The 13,995-nt window shown below is 38.0% G+C and overlaps 1 protein-coding gene and 1 pseudogene across 1 annotated transcript in view; both read left to right on the top strand.

The window, feature by feature from the left end:
- The window catches only part of ARHGAP20 (Rho GTPase activating protein 20), an 89,140-nt gene that overhangs the window by 46,430 nt on the left and 28,715 nt on the right, over positions 1 to 13,995 (top strand). The window contains exons 3-4 of the mRNA XM_054725359.1: positions 4,720 to 4,884; positions 9,617 to 9,766. Coding sequence (XP_054581334.1) covers positions 4,720 to 4,884; positions 9,617 to 9,766 — 315 coding nt within the window. The remainder of the gene's footprint in view (positions 1 to 4,719; positions 4,885 to 9,616; positions 9,767 to 13,995) is intronic.
- On the top strand, positions 11,078 to 13,303 carry LOC114229197 (eukaryotic peptide chain release factor GTP-binding subunit ERF3A-like; annotated as a pseudogene).

The raw sequence follows: 13,995 nt of genomic DNA, 5'->3' as shown, positions 1-13,995 counted from the left end.
AAGGTTAGGTAATTAGGTAATAATCCTGTACTCTTTTTCTTAGTCAATTCTATCTTCATCTCAACCTCCACAACTGATCAATTTTCAAATTTATCTATGTTTTAATATCTCTCAAATATGGTTTTTCTGTGTCTTCTTTCCTTTTCTCACTGCCAACTCAATTCCATGATATTTCTTGCCGAAGATTACTGCAATAAATTCCTAAAGGTCTTCCTTCCTCTAAGCTTGCCTTCCTCTTTTCTTCAGAGTATTACAAAACACAGTGTCTTGCTTAAAATATTGTAGTGGTTCCCATAAAACCTGAATGTGATAGGAAAAACATCCATCTGCTGCTGCCCTTCCCCAGGCCCTGCCACTCAGCCTTCAGCCTCCCACAGTAACTGAAGCACACCACACATACTTGGTGTGCTGCTTTCCACTTAGACTGCTCTCAGCCTTCCTTGATCTGTCCATCCTTTAAGACTTGGGTTCCTTCAAGAATCTTTCCTAGCCAGTCTAGTCTCAGACAGGGGCTCCTTGTTTTGCTCTTCTCTGTGCCCTAGTACTACTCTGCATTTCTTTTATCACTTGCTTCACTAGTTTATCACTGTGCTTACTTGTCTGATTCCCGTATAACATTGCTAACTAATTCCTTGAGACTACGGACTACATGGCAGACACCCAGCAAAGGCATCCCTGATCACTATTACAAATAATTACATGGTGATCATACATTCAATATATGTTGAGTGATAATATTTAAGAGCTTCAAGGTAGGACATAATAATTAAATATTCAACTGAGCCCAGGCTGGGTGACTCAGTTGGCTTGGAGCATCATCCCATCCAACTAAAGATTGCGAGTTTGATTCCTGGTCAGGGCACATACCTAGGTTGTGGGTTCTTTGATCCCCAGTCAAGGTGCTTGCAGGAAGCAACTGATCAATGTTTCTCTCTCACATCAATGTTTTTCTCTCCCTTCCTCTCTCTCTAAAATCAATAAAAACATATCCTCGGGTGAAGTTGGTGTTTTTTTTTTAAAAAAAATGATTCAACTGAGAGAAAATTTTCATGGAAGAGATGGCATTTGGAGTGAGCAGGTCTTATCTACTATTTGTCATCATAATCATTCATTGATTTCCATGTGTAAACATAAACATTTCCACGAAGTATTTTATTCTATATTTTAGTTTCTTTTGTGATTTACGATGAAGCAACACCGCCTCTAAAACTGTACCTAAATGTGGACTTGCTTTTAGGATAAGCCTGAGTAAAAACTATGAAGAGATATTACTGTGGGTGAGTTTTATGAGAACTATTATCTAGTTTTAATTTTAAATGATTAAGGTCCTTTTTCCTTTCAGAAATAGCTTCACAAAACTATTTTAAAATGTAATGTTAACAAATAAGAAGCCCACAGGTTAATTCTTAGACTGCTTGTATTCGTTAGCTCATTTTAATACTCTGTTCATTATAACTTGTAAATCCTAATCAAGCTATACTGAGAGGCTAAATAGAAGGTTATACTTTTACCCTCCTCCCCATTTCCATACTCTAAGACACTAAAATAAACACATCTACTTTGCACTCAGAATAAAAACAAACATATCAGAGTCACATAATTGAGAAATACATTTGTAAGTAGCAAACACTGATTAAGATTGTAGTTTTAAAAAGCACAAAGGTTATTTGTGTTTTTGTTTTCTCCTACAAAAGAATTTTTTCTTTTTAAATTATGTGAGTACTGACATGTTTAGTTTTACTCAAGTAAATTCTACTGCATGAGTGGTGAGGCATTTTAAACCAATGCTTAGGTTGCTTAAGTTGTGAGGTATCTCTTATCATCATTGTATGTAGATCTTTAAAATGTATGTTAATAAATCCATACTGAAAGAGAAAAATATTTAAAACTCATGTGGGATTCTTCCCCTCCCCCCCCCCCACCATCACCATCAACTCTACTTATTTGAAAGTATTATTATGAGATGGAAAATGAGTTAGTATATATAAAAATTCTTTGGGATTGCTTTAAAATGTAAACCATTTAAAAATAGCCTAATTAACCTTTGGTCAATGATAACCCCAAGCAAAAAAAATTAATTCACTAATTGCTTCAGATTCACCATTATTTACAAACATTTAAATGTTTTGGAAGTATTGCATAAACCCATGGCCCATGCAGGCTGCCTGTTTTTTTAATTAAAGTTTTACTGGGTCACAGCCACACCTATACATTTAGGTATTTTCAGTGGCTGATTTTCTGTTACAGTAGCAGTTCAAGTTGACAACAGAGACCATATGACCCATGAAGCCTAAAATACTTATTATCGGACCCTTTGAGTAATAATTTGAGGATCCATGGTTTCAACTATACTGCTAGCTAATGCTTTATCATTATAATAAAAAAGCAAAAAAAAAGCAGTTACTTATTGAATAACTAAAATCAAAATGCAAAAGATGATTTTTCCCCTGTCAGGCAATTAAAAACTAAAGCTATGTAAAATGCTATGTTGTCCATTCCTTCATCTATTTATTATTTGCTAGCCCTGTTCTTACTCAGTTTGCACAAGAACAAGTGAAATTTCATTCTTATTTTATATAAATTTGAAATCACTACATGATAAAAGATACCATTATACCTCCTCCTGCTCCCCCCACACCAAAAGAATTTGAAATAAAAAGGATTTTTTTTTTATCTGTGATGGTGAATATGGACCTTTTCTTTATGCTTAGTTCCCATCCATACTATCAAATATAGAAATTCCTTTTCCACCTTTTTTTTTAATTGATTGATTTACTTGCCTTGTTATTCACTTATACATCTCATTAAATTATACACAGCATGTACTTACCTAGTCATTAATGAGCATAATGAAATTTACATATTAGGAGAGGTAGCTTATAGCTCAAAAAACACAGGGAATGATGGAACAACTCTGAGAAGTTCGACTTTTCTGAAGTAGAAATATATGCTACTTATACTTTAATTCACAGTTGTAAAATTTTAGAATGTTAGAACCAGAATGTGTTATGAAGTCAAAAGTAGTTCTCTAACTTCAATGAGCATTAGAATCATCTAAATGGCTTCTTAAAATACAGAATGATGAGCCAGCCCTCCAGAGTTTCTGATTCAGGAAGTCTGAGGTGGGCCAGAGAATTAGCATTTTTATTAGTAAAATGTTGATGCTGATGCTACTTGGGGGAGACCACACTTCAGGAACACCTATATCACAGGAAGGGATGGATGACCAGGCATTACTTCAGAGAGTTATCAGGACAGTGTACGGTGCTCAGCCTTTTAACATACCCAGGGAGATCAGACACTGTGGCCCATACTATTCAAACCCAGAAACAGATCTAAGCCAGACTTACTAAGCCCCATTTACTGTGGCTGATTGTGAACCAGGTACTTGGGATGGCAGGACATGGCCTCTTATACCCTATACTTTGATGGAGAGCCTGACAAATTCTATGATTACATTTATATGAAATTCCAAAAGAGGCAAAACTAACCTTCAGTGGGGGAAGGGGAAATCACAAAAATAGTGTCGCCTTGAGGGTGGTGATAGCATGGGGATTGACTTTTGTAAGGAATTTGAGGGATTTGGGGGCTGATCAAGGAAAAGGATATGACCATTGGACAGGTTGCATGAGAAAGAAAGTCCCTCACAGCATGAGACTGTCTAGAGGTTTGTGGCCAAAGGGCCACCATCTGGAAGGGGAGGAGGGCAGGGAGTCCCTGAGGTGATGGAGATCGAAGAGGGGTCTCTGGAGATCACACGTCTAGATGAAGTTGCTCAGTAGCAAGTTCTGGAGTCTCTGGGTCACAGAGCTCCAAAGGGTGGTAGTGATGTGGCATCTTACAACCACAAGGCTTTATCTCATCAATGGATAGTAAATGTTGGGCATAGTTTTATGGAGTATGCAAAGCAGGCAAGCTATAAATGTCTAAAAAATCTGTTTGTTTGGGCTAGGTTTAAAAATAATTGGGTGTATGAAAATTTGAGTTTGGTTCCAGCAGACTTTATAGCTAATGGGTCTCAGTCTGCAGTGAAGAAATAAACAACCCAGGAACCAGTACATAGATGCCATCGTCAGCTAATTTACATAATAACTGAGAAGGGAGAAGAGGAAATTGTTTGGAGAGGTAATAATGTTCTCCACCTTGATGAGGGTTTAGATTATACAGCTGAATACATTTATCCAAACTCAGTGAATATACACCTGAGAGTTGTGCATTCATTGTGCATACATTTTGTTCAAGGTTTCATGTACATTTTATTTTATTTTTATTAAATTTATTGAGTTAACATTGGTTAATAATATAGTTTTTTCATTACAAATATTCAACTCTAGTTAATGGTATCTATGCTGAAGTATTTAAAGGGAAATGTACTACTGTATGCAGTCAGTCTACATTGAAATGCCAAAAATAAAATGGATCAATGAGTAGACAGAAAGACAGATAGTTGGATAGGTATGTTAAAGCAAGTATAGAATGTAGGTTGGGGTGTACCTGTGTTTATTATAAAACTTCAGCTTTGCTTTATGTTTGAAAATTGCACAATGAAATGTTAAAGACTACTGTGTGGAGATAGACTGGGAGACGAGTTGGGAAACTATACCATCGCATTAAAAAATTTATAGAATTTGTATTTCTTGACCAACTCTAAGCTATAATTTGATAGACAGCCCTATGTGTGACCATTTGACTAAGGGTCTGTGGTGTTGGCTGTTGCAGGGACAGTCCTTCTGCTAGCATGGACACGGGTGCCTTTCTGTCATCATCTATGTGCTCCAATAGGACTCTGCTAATCGATGGCCGAGTTGAACTCAAACGAGGCCTGCAAAGGCAGGAGCGGCATCTTTTCCTGTTCAGTGATCTGTTTGTTGTGGCCAAAAGCAAGTAAGTATACTCCACACTCTCCGAGTTATCGTTATAAAATTGCACTTCCACCGAAAAAGAAACCTTTCGGGTCAGAGCTCACTGTAAGAATGTCTGGGTTCCGTTACCATAGCTAATATCTGAAGGGAGTTTTATGTTTGCTTTGTTTTTGCAAAATAACATTTCAACTGTTTATTCATTCAACAAGTGTTCATTTAAGTCCCCCTCTCTGCATAAACATGGAAGACACAATGAAAAATACTATGGGTATGGCCCCTGCTTTTTTGGCACATTCATTCTAATGGTTTTGGGAGGGCAGTAATTACAGATTGGGGTTAGTGCTATGAATAAAATAGGGTGCTACGTGAAGTAAGAATGGGATACATGTTAGGTAGGTGTAGTCAGGGTGGGGGGAATCATTGAAGGATGAGAAGAAATAGCCATTCAGATATTAGGAGGATGAGCAGACTAGGAAGAAGGAATGCCAGGTGCAGAGGTCAGGGGGAAGCTTGGCCCTTGGAGGAGTTAAAAGAAGGCCTCTGTATGTAGCTGGAGCACAGTGGGCAGGAGGAGAGTAATCTGAATTGAGATTGGAGAAATAGACAAGGATCAGGTTATCAGGACCACTGCAGGCTGTGTTAATTATCTATTGCCATTAACAAATTACCCCAAGATATAACAGTAGGTAACTACAAACGTCTCATACAGTTTCTCTGAGTCAGGAATCTGGGAGTGGTTTAGCTGTGGTTCTGGCTCAGGGGGTCTCATGAGGTTGCAGTCAGGTTGTCAGCCAGGGTTACAGTCATCTCAAAGTTCAACTGGAGCTAGAGAGTCCACTTCCCGGCTCACTCATGTGAATGCTGGCATTCCTCAGTTCCTCACTGCTATTGGCCTGACGCTATAGTTGTTCTCCACCTGGGTCTCCATAGGGCTGCTCATAACATGGTATTGCTTCCATGGAGAGAACTATCCAAGAGAGTGAGGAAGAGAGTAGGCAAATGTGCTAACTTTGGAAGTGGCATACCTGATGTATTCCAAGGGCCCACAGACACCATTGGCACAGTGTGGAAGGGAACTACTCCAAGGTGTTAATATCAGGAAACACAGCTCACTGGGGGCCATCTTGGAGGCTAGGTACCACAAAAGCTATGGTACAGAGTTTGTATTTTATTCTAGAAGGTTTAGGGTAGTAGTATGATGTGGTTCCTAGTTCTAAAATATTGTTCTGGCTATGATAGTTCACGGTGGATTAGAGAACAGGTACAGGGAGAAGCAGAGGCTGGACAGGAGGTTATTGTAGTCGTCTTGAGGAGAGGCAATGAGATCTTTATCTGTGGAAATGGCACTTCAATGGGGGATACAGACATATTTGGAATATACTTTAGAGGTTACCAAAATAATTCTTCACTCAATGCTAAATGCCAGTGCGATTAACATCCAGCCTAGAACATGGTGGCTGCTAATTGTTCCATCCCCTTTTCTCATTGATTATGAAATATCATAAAAGTTAACAGCATTTTAACAATTCTAAGTGATTAAAGAGATTTTTAGTCATCAGAGAATGGTAAACACTTTTTTTCTACTATCTGCACTCTCACATCTAAGTTATGCCATGTGTTATAAATAAGACATGGGCATGGCCAAATACTAATTTTGTAAAGCACTGTATTTCCTCAGTGATATTTCTCTCTCATCACTTTTCCTATCCCTCACCCTTCCTCTCTCTCTAAAAAGAAATAAATGATATATATATATATATATATATATATATATTTTTTTTTTTTTTTTAAAAGACTGAAGATAGAGAAGCTGACTCCCATCCAGGGCTTTTGATAGATGCATATCATTTAAGAGCGTAAATAAGGCCAAGAGTCCACATTGCTCAGACTCCAGCTCTGCTAATTAAGCTGTTTGAATTTTGTCAAGTGTTTTAATCTGTCCATGACTCCGTTTCTTTTTTCTTTCTTTCTTTTTCTTATTCCTCACTTGAGGATATTTTTCCATCGATTTTTAGAGAGAGTGGAAGAGAGAGGGAAAGACAGAGAGAAATATTGATGTGAGAGAAACACATCGATTGGTTACCTCCTGCACATGCTCGACCAGGGCCCAGGCCGGGGAGGAGCCTGCAACCAAAGTATGTGCCCTTGACTGGAATTGAACCCAGGACTCTTCAGTCAGCAGGCTGACACTCTATCCACTGAGCCTAACTGTCTAGGGCCATGACTCCATTTTTTTTCTGTAAAATGTTTGAGGATTAAACTAAATAATATATATAAAGTGTTTATAATAATGTCTAGCACATAATAAGTTTTTAATAATATTAGCCATTAGAATGGAAGTTATTCTTTCTACCTTTAGACACCTCCTTGTTTTATATCAGGAAATGGATAATCTTGGCATCTTATTGATCTAGGGAAAGAATTGTTGGAATAACTTTTTTTTTAGGTAGGTCAATAGTTGTGGCAGTTCCCACATGGTATCTGAACTAGCCTATATAATAAAAGCCTAATATGCTAAGTGTCCAATCGACCGGTCGGCCGTTCAACTATAATATGCTAATAATATGCTAAGGCCACTCAACCACTCGCTATGACATGCACTGACCACCAAGGGGCAGACAGTTGACCAGTCAACCAGTTGCTATGATGTGCACTGACCACAAGGAAGCAGACACTCTGATTGGTAGGTTAGCTTACTTCTGGGGTCCGGCCAATGAGGACTGAGCGAGACGGGCCAGACAAGCCCTGGAGCCCTCCTGCGATCCCTCCCCAGCTGGCCAACCTCCCACATCTCTCCCCAGCCTTGATTGTGCACCAGTGGCATCCCTCAGTCTAGCCTGCACCCTCTCGCAATCTGGGACCCCTCGGGGGATGTCAGAGAGCCGGTTTTGGCCTAATCCTGCTGGCCAGGCCCAGGGACCCCACTGCTGCACTAATCTGTGCACTGGGCCTCTATTCTAATATAAAAAGAGACCTGCATTAGAAAACACAAAATGCATGGAAACATTCCCCTCCAAAATATGTGTAGTTTCAGTTTTATATTACCTAAATAGTTGCCATCAAGAAATAAGATTTTAACTCGGCTGGTGTGGCTCAGTGGTTGAGCGTTGATGTATAAACCAGGAGGTCATGGTTCGATTCACAGTCAGAGCATATGCCGCGTTGCTGGCGATCCCCGGTATGGAGCTTGCAGGAGGCAGCCAGTTGATGATTCTCTGTCATCACTGTTGTTTCTATCTCTCTCTCCCTCTCTGAAATCAATAAAAATATTTCTTTTTTAAAAGAAATAATTATTTTCAATTGAATATTTAATTAAAAAATCAAAAGATACATAACAATAGGGTAAAAATATTGAAGTGATATATAGAAGGAAGGCATTGTGCTAGCAGGCACTTTTCTATTACACTTAAGTGTACCCTACAGAAAGCATATGAGGCTTTGAATCTAGATTACCTACATGTATAGTTCCAGCAAAATCCTTTTCCATTTTATAAATACTACTGAAGAGTTTTAGCTCTAACTATTCCATGAGGAGCCCTGGCCAGTGTGGCTCAGTTGGTTGAACATCATCCCATGCACCAAAAGGTTATTGGTTCAATTCTCGGTCAGGGCACCATGCCCAGGTTGTGGGTTCAGTCCCCAGTTGGGGTGTATACAGAAGGCAACTAATCAATGTTTCTCTCTCACATTGATGTTTCTCTCTCTCTCTCTCTCTCTCTCTCTCTCTCTTCCTCTCTCTAAAAATCTGTAAAATCTTATTTTTTAAAAATAGTCTATGAGGAGTTTTAGGAATACTTTCATATGAAATATCTTTTATTTCATTTAGCTTTTAGTGTTTCCAAAACTGTTTCTGAATGATAAGAAGTAGCCAACTTTCCCTTGGCATTCTCTTTATCCTTCCCAGTGCCTGCTAACTATTTCATTCTTAGGTCCATTATGAGCATTAAATATGTGAATTAGGTCAAGTGATATGGTGGTGTCAATATCAGGTTCTCAAGGAGATTAGGTAGAAATTGTCAAAAAGCAATTTCATTATCGACTTAAAGTAGATCACCTTCTGGGTCCCCAGAGATAAATGTTAATTCTGTTGGCTCTACTTAAATATAATACTTTCTGGACTCTTTTTTCCAGTTTAATTTAGGGTCTGTTTTTAGGCTAGTTTTTAAATTTTAGCCAGAATGTAAGAGGAAATGGTATGAACAAATCCTTAAGGAAATCTAAAATAACCTTTGCTTCTAAAGAGTAGAAAATCTTGTAACCACTCAGATTGAAATGCATTGTAAATTCCTCTAGTTAATTTCAGGTTATAGATTTTAGTATATCTCTGTTAAGGTGAAAATTCTCTAAATATTTTAATAAATAACATGTATCTTAACTTTTTCAAGTACTCAAATATTTTTGCAAGTAAGCAAATTGTAAATAATAAATGAATTAATTTTTTATAACAGCAGTAAATTTACAATTGGGATTTCCACCCAAATGCAGTGCTCAACAAATAGAAAAATAATGTAGCCAGTTTATGGCTAAATGCAGACATGAGGACTAATACACATAATGTTTCAAAGGCATTTTGGGACAAGGGTAGCCAACCATTTTACAATTCACTGTGGTAAGTAAACACTGAAGATAAAAACAATGAAAAAGACATTCTTTGTCTCCTTGATTAGTTTAAGCTATTCTCATCACAAATTCAGAAACTCTCATAAAATTTAAGAGACAAAATAATAAGTCATGTCTGGTTGTTATCTTTTTAGGTATAACAACAACTTTAAGATAAAAAATAAAATTAAATTAAGTGACATGTGGACAGCAAACTGTGTGGATGAAGTGGGAGAAGGCAATACCGATGCCATGAAATCATTTGTAGTGGGCTGGCCCACCGTGAACTTTGTGGCCACTTTCAGGTAAGAACATAGCTTGTACACGGGTTAGCTACTATGAAATACAGTCTTACTATGTAATTTCTAGGATGGAGAGAAAAAGTTAATCAATTTTTTTCTAAATGTTTAAAGGAACATATTCTGATTAAGTTATTCTGAAGTCAATGACTCATCTTTTGATATACCCCCAAATAAAGACACTTGTAGGCCATATGTTTCTCCAAAAGATCTTTTTATTAAAATATATGAGAAGTAATGGTAAATATTGAGAACTCTGGGAGTCATTTATCTTGTTTGAGTAGTGATTTCCAAAGGGACTCTACGGAAACACTTTCAGGGGTATGGGAGAGGAATAGAGTATCGGAGCTCAAGGACCCCCTCTCCAACATACCCTCTCCTAATGTTTAAGTATTGTTGTACATATTGTGCTTTTGAGTTGGACTTTTCAAACCACTGAAATAATCTTTACCAAAAGAAATTTTATAAAATAATCTAATTATGTTTGAATAAGTGCTTGGTATTCCCAAATTTTCTAAAGAAATTGTTTTTAACTATTGAAATGAAATTAATGTCATGATATAAATGGGTACCTGAATTTTATATCAAGTTCTGATTTTATATCAGTATCTATAGAGATGTGACTGATTAAAAGCAAATTTATGATTCAAGAAGTTAAAGTTACATTTCTAAGACTCACTCCCTGGCTAGGATAGAGTTGGAGAAATTGTGAATAGAGAACCTTTGTGTTCTTATCCTTAACATGCTAACTTGGCACTTTTCAGTGCAGGATGAGCAAGCCAAAATGTGTAGTTGAGATTTTTAACACCTGCACCCGCATGTCCAGTATTTGTTTTACACTTAAGGATGTGGTGTTCATCACATGCACGTACTGTTTTTCTTCTTGCTTCTTCTCACCCCACTACCACCAAACTCCTCAGGCATCATCTTAAAAGCCAGATAACTAAAACCCAAACTACTAATCTTCAAATAAAGGAAAGGCATGTCATTAAATTGAGTTGTGCACTGTTGGCCACCACAAGATTTTAAGAACTTATTTGGAAGAAACGTGTGTTTTTATCATTTTCTCCATATCTTCTTTTCCATGATGATTTCTCTAGATATTATCATTTTCAATTGCTTAATCTCCTTAGAGTTATAGGTGAAAGGAAGCAATTTCGAGTGAGGGGGTAGGACTACATGACATCTTTAATCGAAGAGTTTCCCTAAAACTTATTTTAAGAAGAATGGAAAATACACAACTCAATCTTAATAAATTAACCTGACATATTTCATACTTTATAATTTTTAAAGTAATGTATGCTGTACATTCAAACGATGGAACATTATATGGTATGTGTGTGTATATATATATACCATATATATATGGTATCTGAACTAGCCTGTGGTATCTAAAACCACATGCAATAATATGTGTAAAGTCTCACAAACTTGATGTTGAATGAAAGAAGCCAGACACAAAATAGTGCATACTGCATGGTTACATTTATGCAAAGTACCAAACAACAAAACTATCCTGTTCTGCCAGGACAGTGGGGGCTAGTGCCTGAAAAGGAGCACATCAGACCTTCCCAGGTGGTTGTCTGTCTCTCAGTCTGGGTGCTGACCACATGGGTGTGTTCCCTGTGTAAAAATTCTTCTCACGTTGTGCATTTGAGCATTGTACAGTTTTCTCTATGTATTTTGTGTGTCAATAAAAAGTTAAAAGTTAAAAAAAATACTGTTTTTTAAAGGGGCAATTTTCTTTTTAAGTGTTGTGAAAAAAATTCTGCCGTTTAGGAAAGGAGAATACATCAAAAGGTCTTAAGGAATTGTGAAAGATGAAAACTGCATGGTCACTGGTAAAAGATGTAATATACTTCCTGATGACCATTCCTGGGAGATGGCCATGAGAAAATTTCTAAGCAACAAAGTTAGAAACAAATTACAAATATTTGTTAAATATATTTTTCTGTAACAAGAAAATAACTAGGGTTTCCAAGTTCTTTAAAAAGTTTAAAAATAAGATTTTAAAAGCTAGTGAATAACAAGACCATACAAAAATAAACTTTAAATTGTTTTTAACTTTAGGACTTCAAATAAATTATTAATCAATACTAGTTTAGTTGTAAATGATTGAAATAATCTTTACCAAAAGAAATTTTATAAAATAATCTAATTATGTTTGAATAAGTGCTTGGTATTCCCAAATTTAGTTGTAACTGATGTTACTCAAAAGATTATGGTAGTTAAGTTTTCTATGCACACCCAAGGCGGGTTGAGCAGCGCCTTCACTGTGAGGGCAGAGTCGGGACTGGAGCTGCCACCATGACACACGGTGATGGTGTCGCTAGCCCTGCCCTTCTACCATGAGGGCCTGCTCCTTGCTGGTCACCCCCCTCCATTCCCCGCCCTCTCCTCACCACACCACACACCCCATTGTAAATCGAGGCAGTGGTAGCACTGCAGCATTCTGAGCAGCAGCAATCACAGCGACTGGACACCAACTGCTGGGACCAGGTGGACTTGGAAGCCCCCAGGCCAGGCCCATGCGGCGCCCATGACCCCTTGGCAGTCAAGGCCCAGTGTAAACACCTCAGCAGGGCCTTCAGCCAGCAACTCCATGTCAACGCCAAACCCTTCATGCCAACATCCACCCAGCTGATTCTTGCCGTCCTGCAGCCGGGCCCAGCTTCTGCCACCCACAGCTGGTGGCCTCCAACAACAACCACAGAGCCAGCAGCTGAAAGAGGCCCCTCAGCACCTGTGGAACCTTCGCAAGAAGAACAGCAATTGTGTGAAGGTTCAAATTCAGCTGTTAGCATGGAACTTCTAGAACTTGTTATAGAAAATGGAGAGACAGAAATGTCCCCAGAAGAATCGTGGGAGCACAAAGAAGAAATCTGTGAAGCAGAGTCGGGGGGGGGGGGGTGGTTCCTTGGGAGATGGGAGGCCCCAAGGAAATACCCAAGAAATAATGGAGGAGGAAGAGGAAATACAAAAACCTAAGTCTGTGGTTGTAATCACAGGTGCTCCTAAAAAGAACATGTATATGTAGTATTCATTGGGCACATAGATGCTGGCAAGTCAACCGTTAGAGGACAGATAATGTATTTAACTAGAATGGTTGACAAAAGGACACTTGAGAACTATGAAAGAGAAACTAAAGGAAAAAAAAAACAGAGAAAGATGGTACTTGTCTTGGACCTTAGACACAACTCAGGAGGAAGGAGACAAGGGTAAAGCAGTAGAAGTGGGTCATGCCTATTTTGAAACTGAAAAGAAGCATTTCACAATTCTAGATGCCCCTGGCCACAAGTGTTTTGTCCCAGATATGGGTTGTGGTGCTTCTCAAGCTGATTTGGTTGTATTGATCACCTCTGCCAGGAAAGGAGAGTTTGAAACTGGATTTGAAAAAGGAGGACAGACAAGAGAACATGCAATGTTGGCCAAAAAAAATACCCAGCAAGTATAAAACACTTAATTGTACTTATTAGTAAGATGGATGATCTAACAATGAATTGAAGCAATGAGAGATATGAAACCATAAAAAAGAGTCAGTAAAAAATGAAGGATACACTATGAAATGAAGAATAAGTTACAGGGAATCACCAGTAGAGTAGATGAAGGAGAGGACCAAATCAGCGATTTGGAAAATAAGGAAGAAGAAAACACCCATCAGAACAACACAAAGAAAAAAGAATACATAAAAATGAGGGTATTTTCAGAAGCATCTGAGTTAACTTCAAGCATACCAAGTTTCACATCATGGGGCTGCCAGAAGAAAGAGAACAAGGAATTTATAACCTATTTGGAAAAATAATGATGGGAAATTTCCTTAACCTGGTGAAGAAAATAATCATACAAGTCCAGGAAGCACAGAGACTCCCAAAGAAGATGAACCCAAAGAGGCCCACACTAAGACACATCATAATTAAAATGCCAAAGATTAACGGCAAAGAAAATCTTAAAAGCAGCAAGAGAAAAACAATTAGTTACCTACAAGGGAGCAGCTATAAGACTGTCAGGTGATTTCTCAACAGAAACTTTACAGGCCAGAAGGGAGTGGCATGAAATAATCAAAGGGATGAAAAGCAAGGACCTACAACCAAGATTATTCTACCCAGACAAGCTATCATTTAGAATCTAAAGACAGATAAAGAGTTTCCCAAACAAGAAAAAGCTAAAGGAATTCATCACCACCAAACCAGTATTACAACAAATGTTCAAGGATCAAGAAGAAGAGGAGGAGGAGC

This window comes from Eptesicus fuscus, chromosome 13 (genome assembly GCF_027574615.1).
Source record: "Eptesicus fuscus isolate TK198812 chromosome 13, DD_ASM_mEF_20220401, whole genome shotgun sequence".
Taxonomy (NCBI): domain Eukaryota; kingdom Metazoa; phylum Chordata; class Mammalia; order Chiroptera; family Vespertilionidae; genus Eptesicus; species Eptesicus fuscus.
Note: the sequence above shows the minus strand (reverse complement) of the source record. Positions and strands in the feature narration are given on the sequence as shown.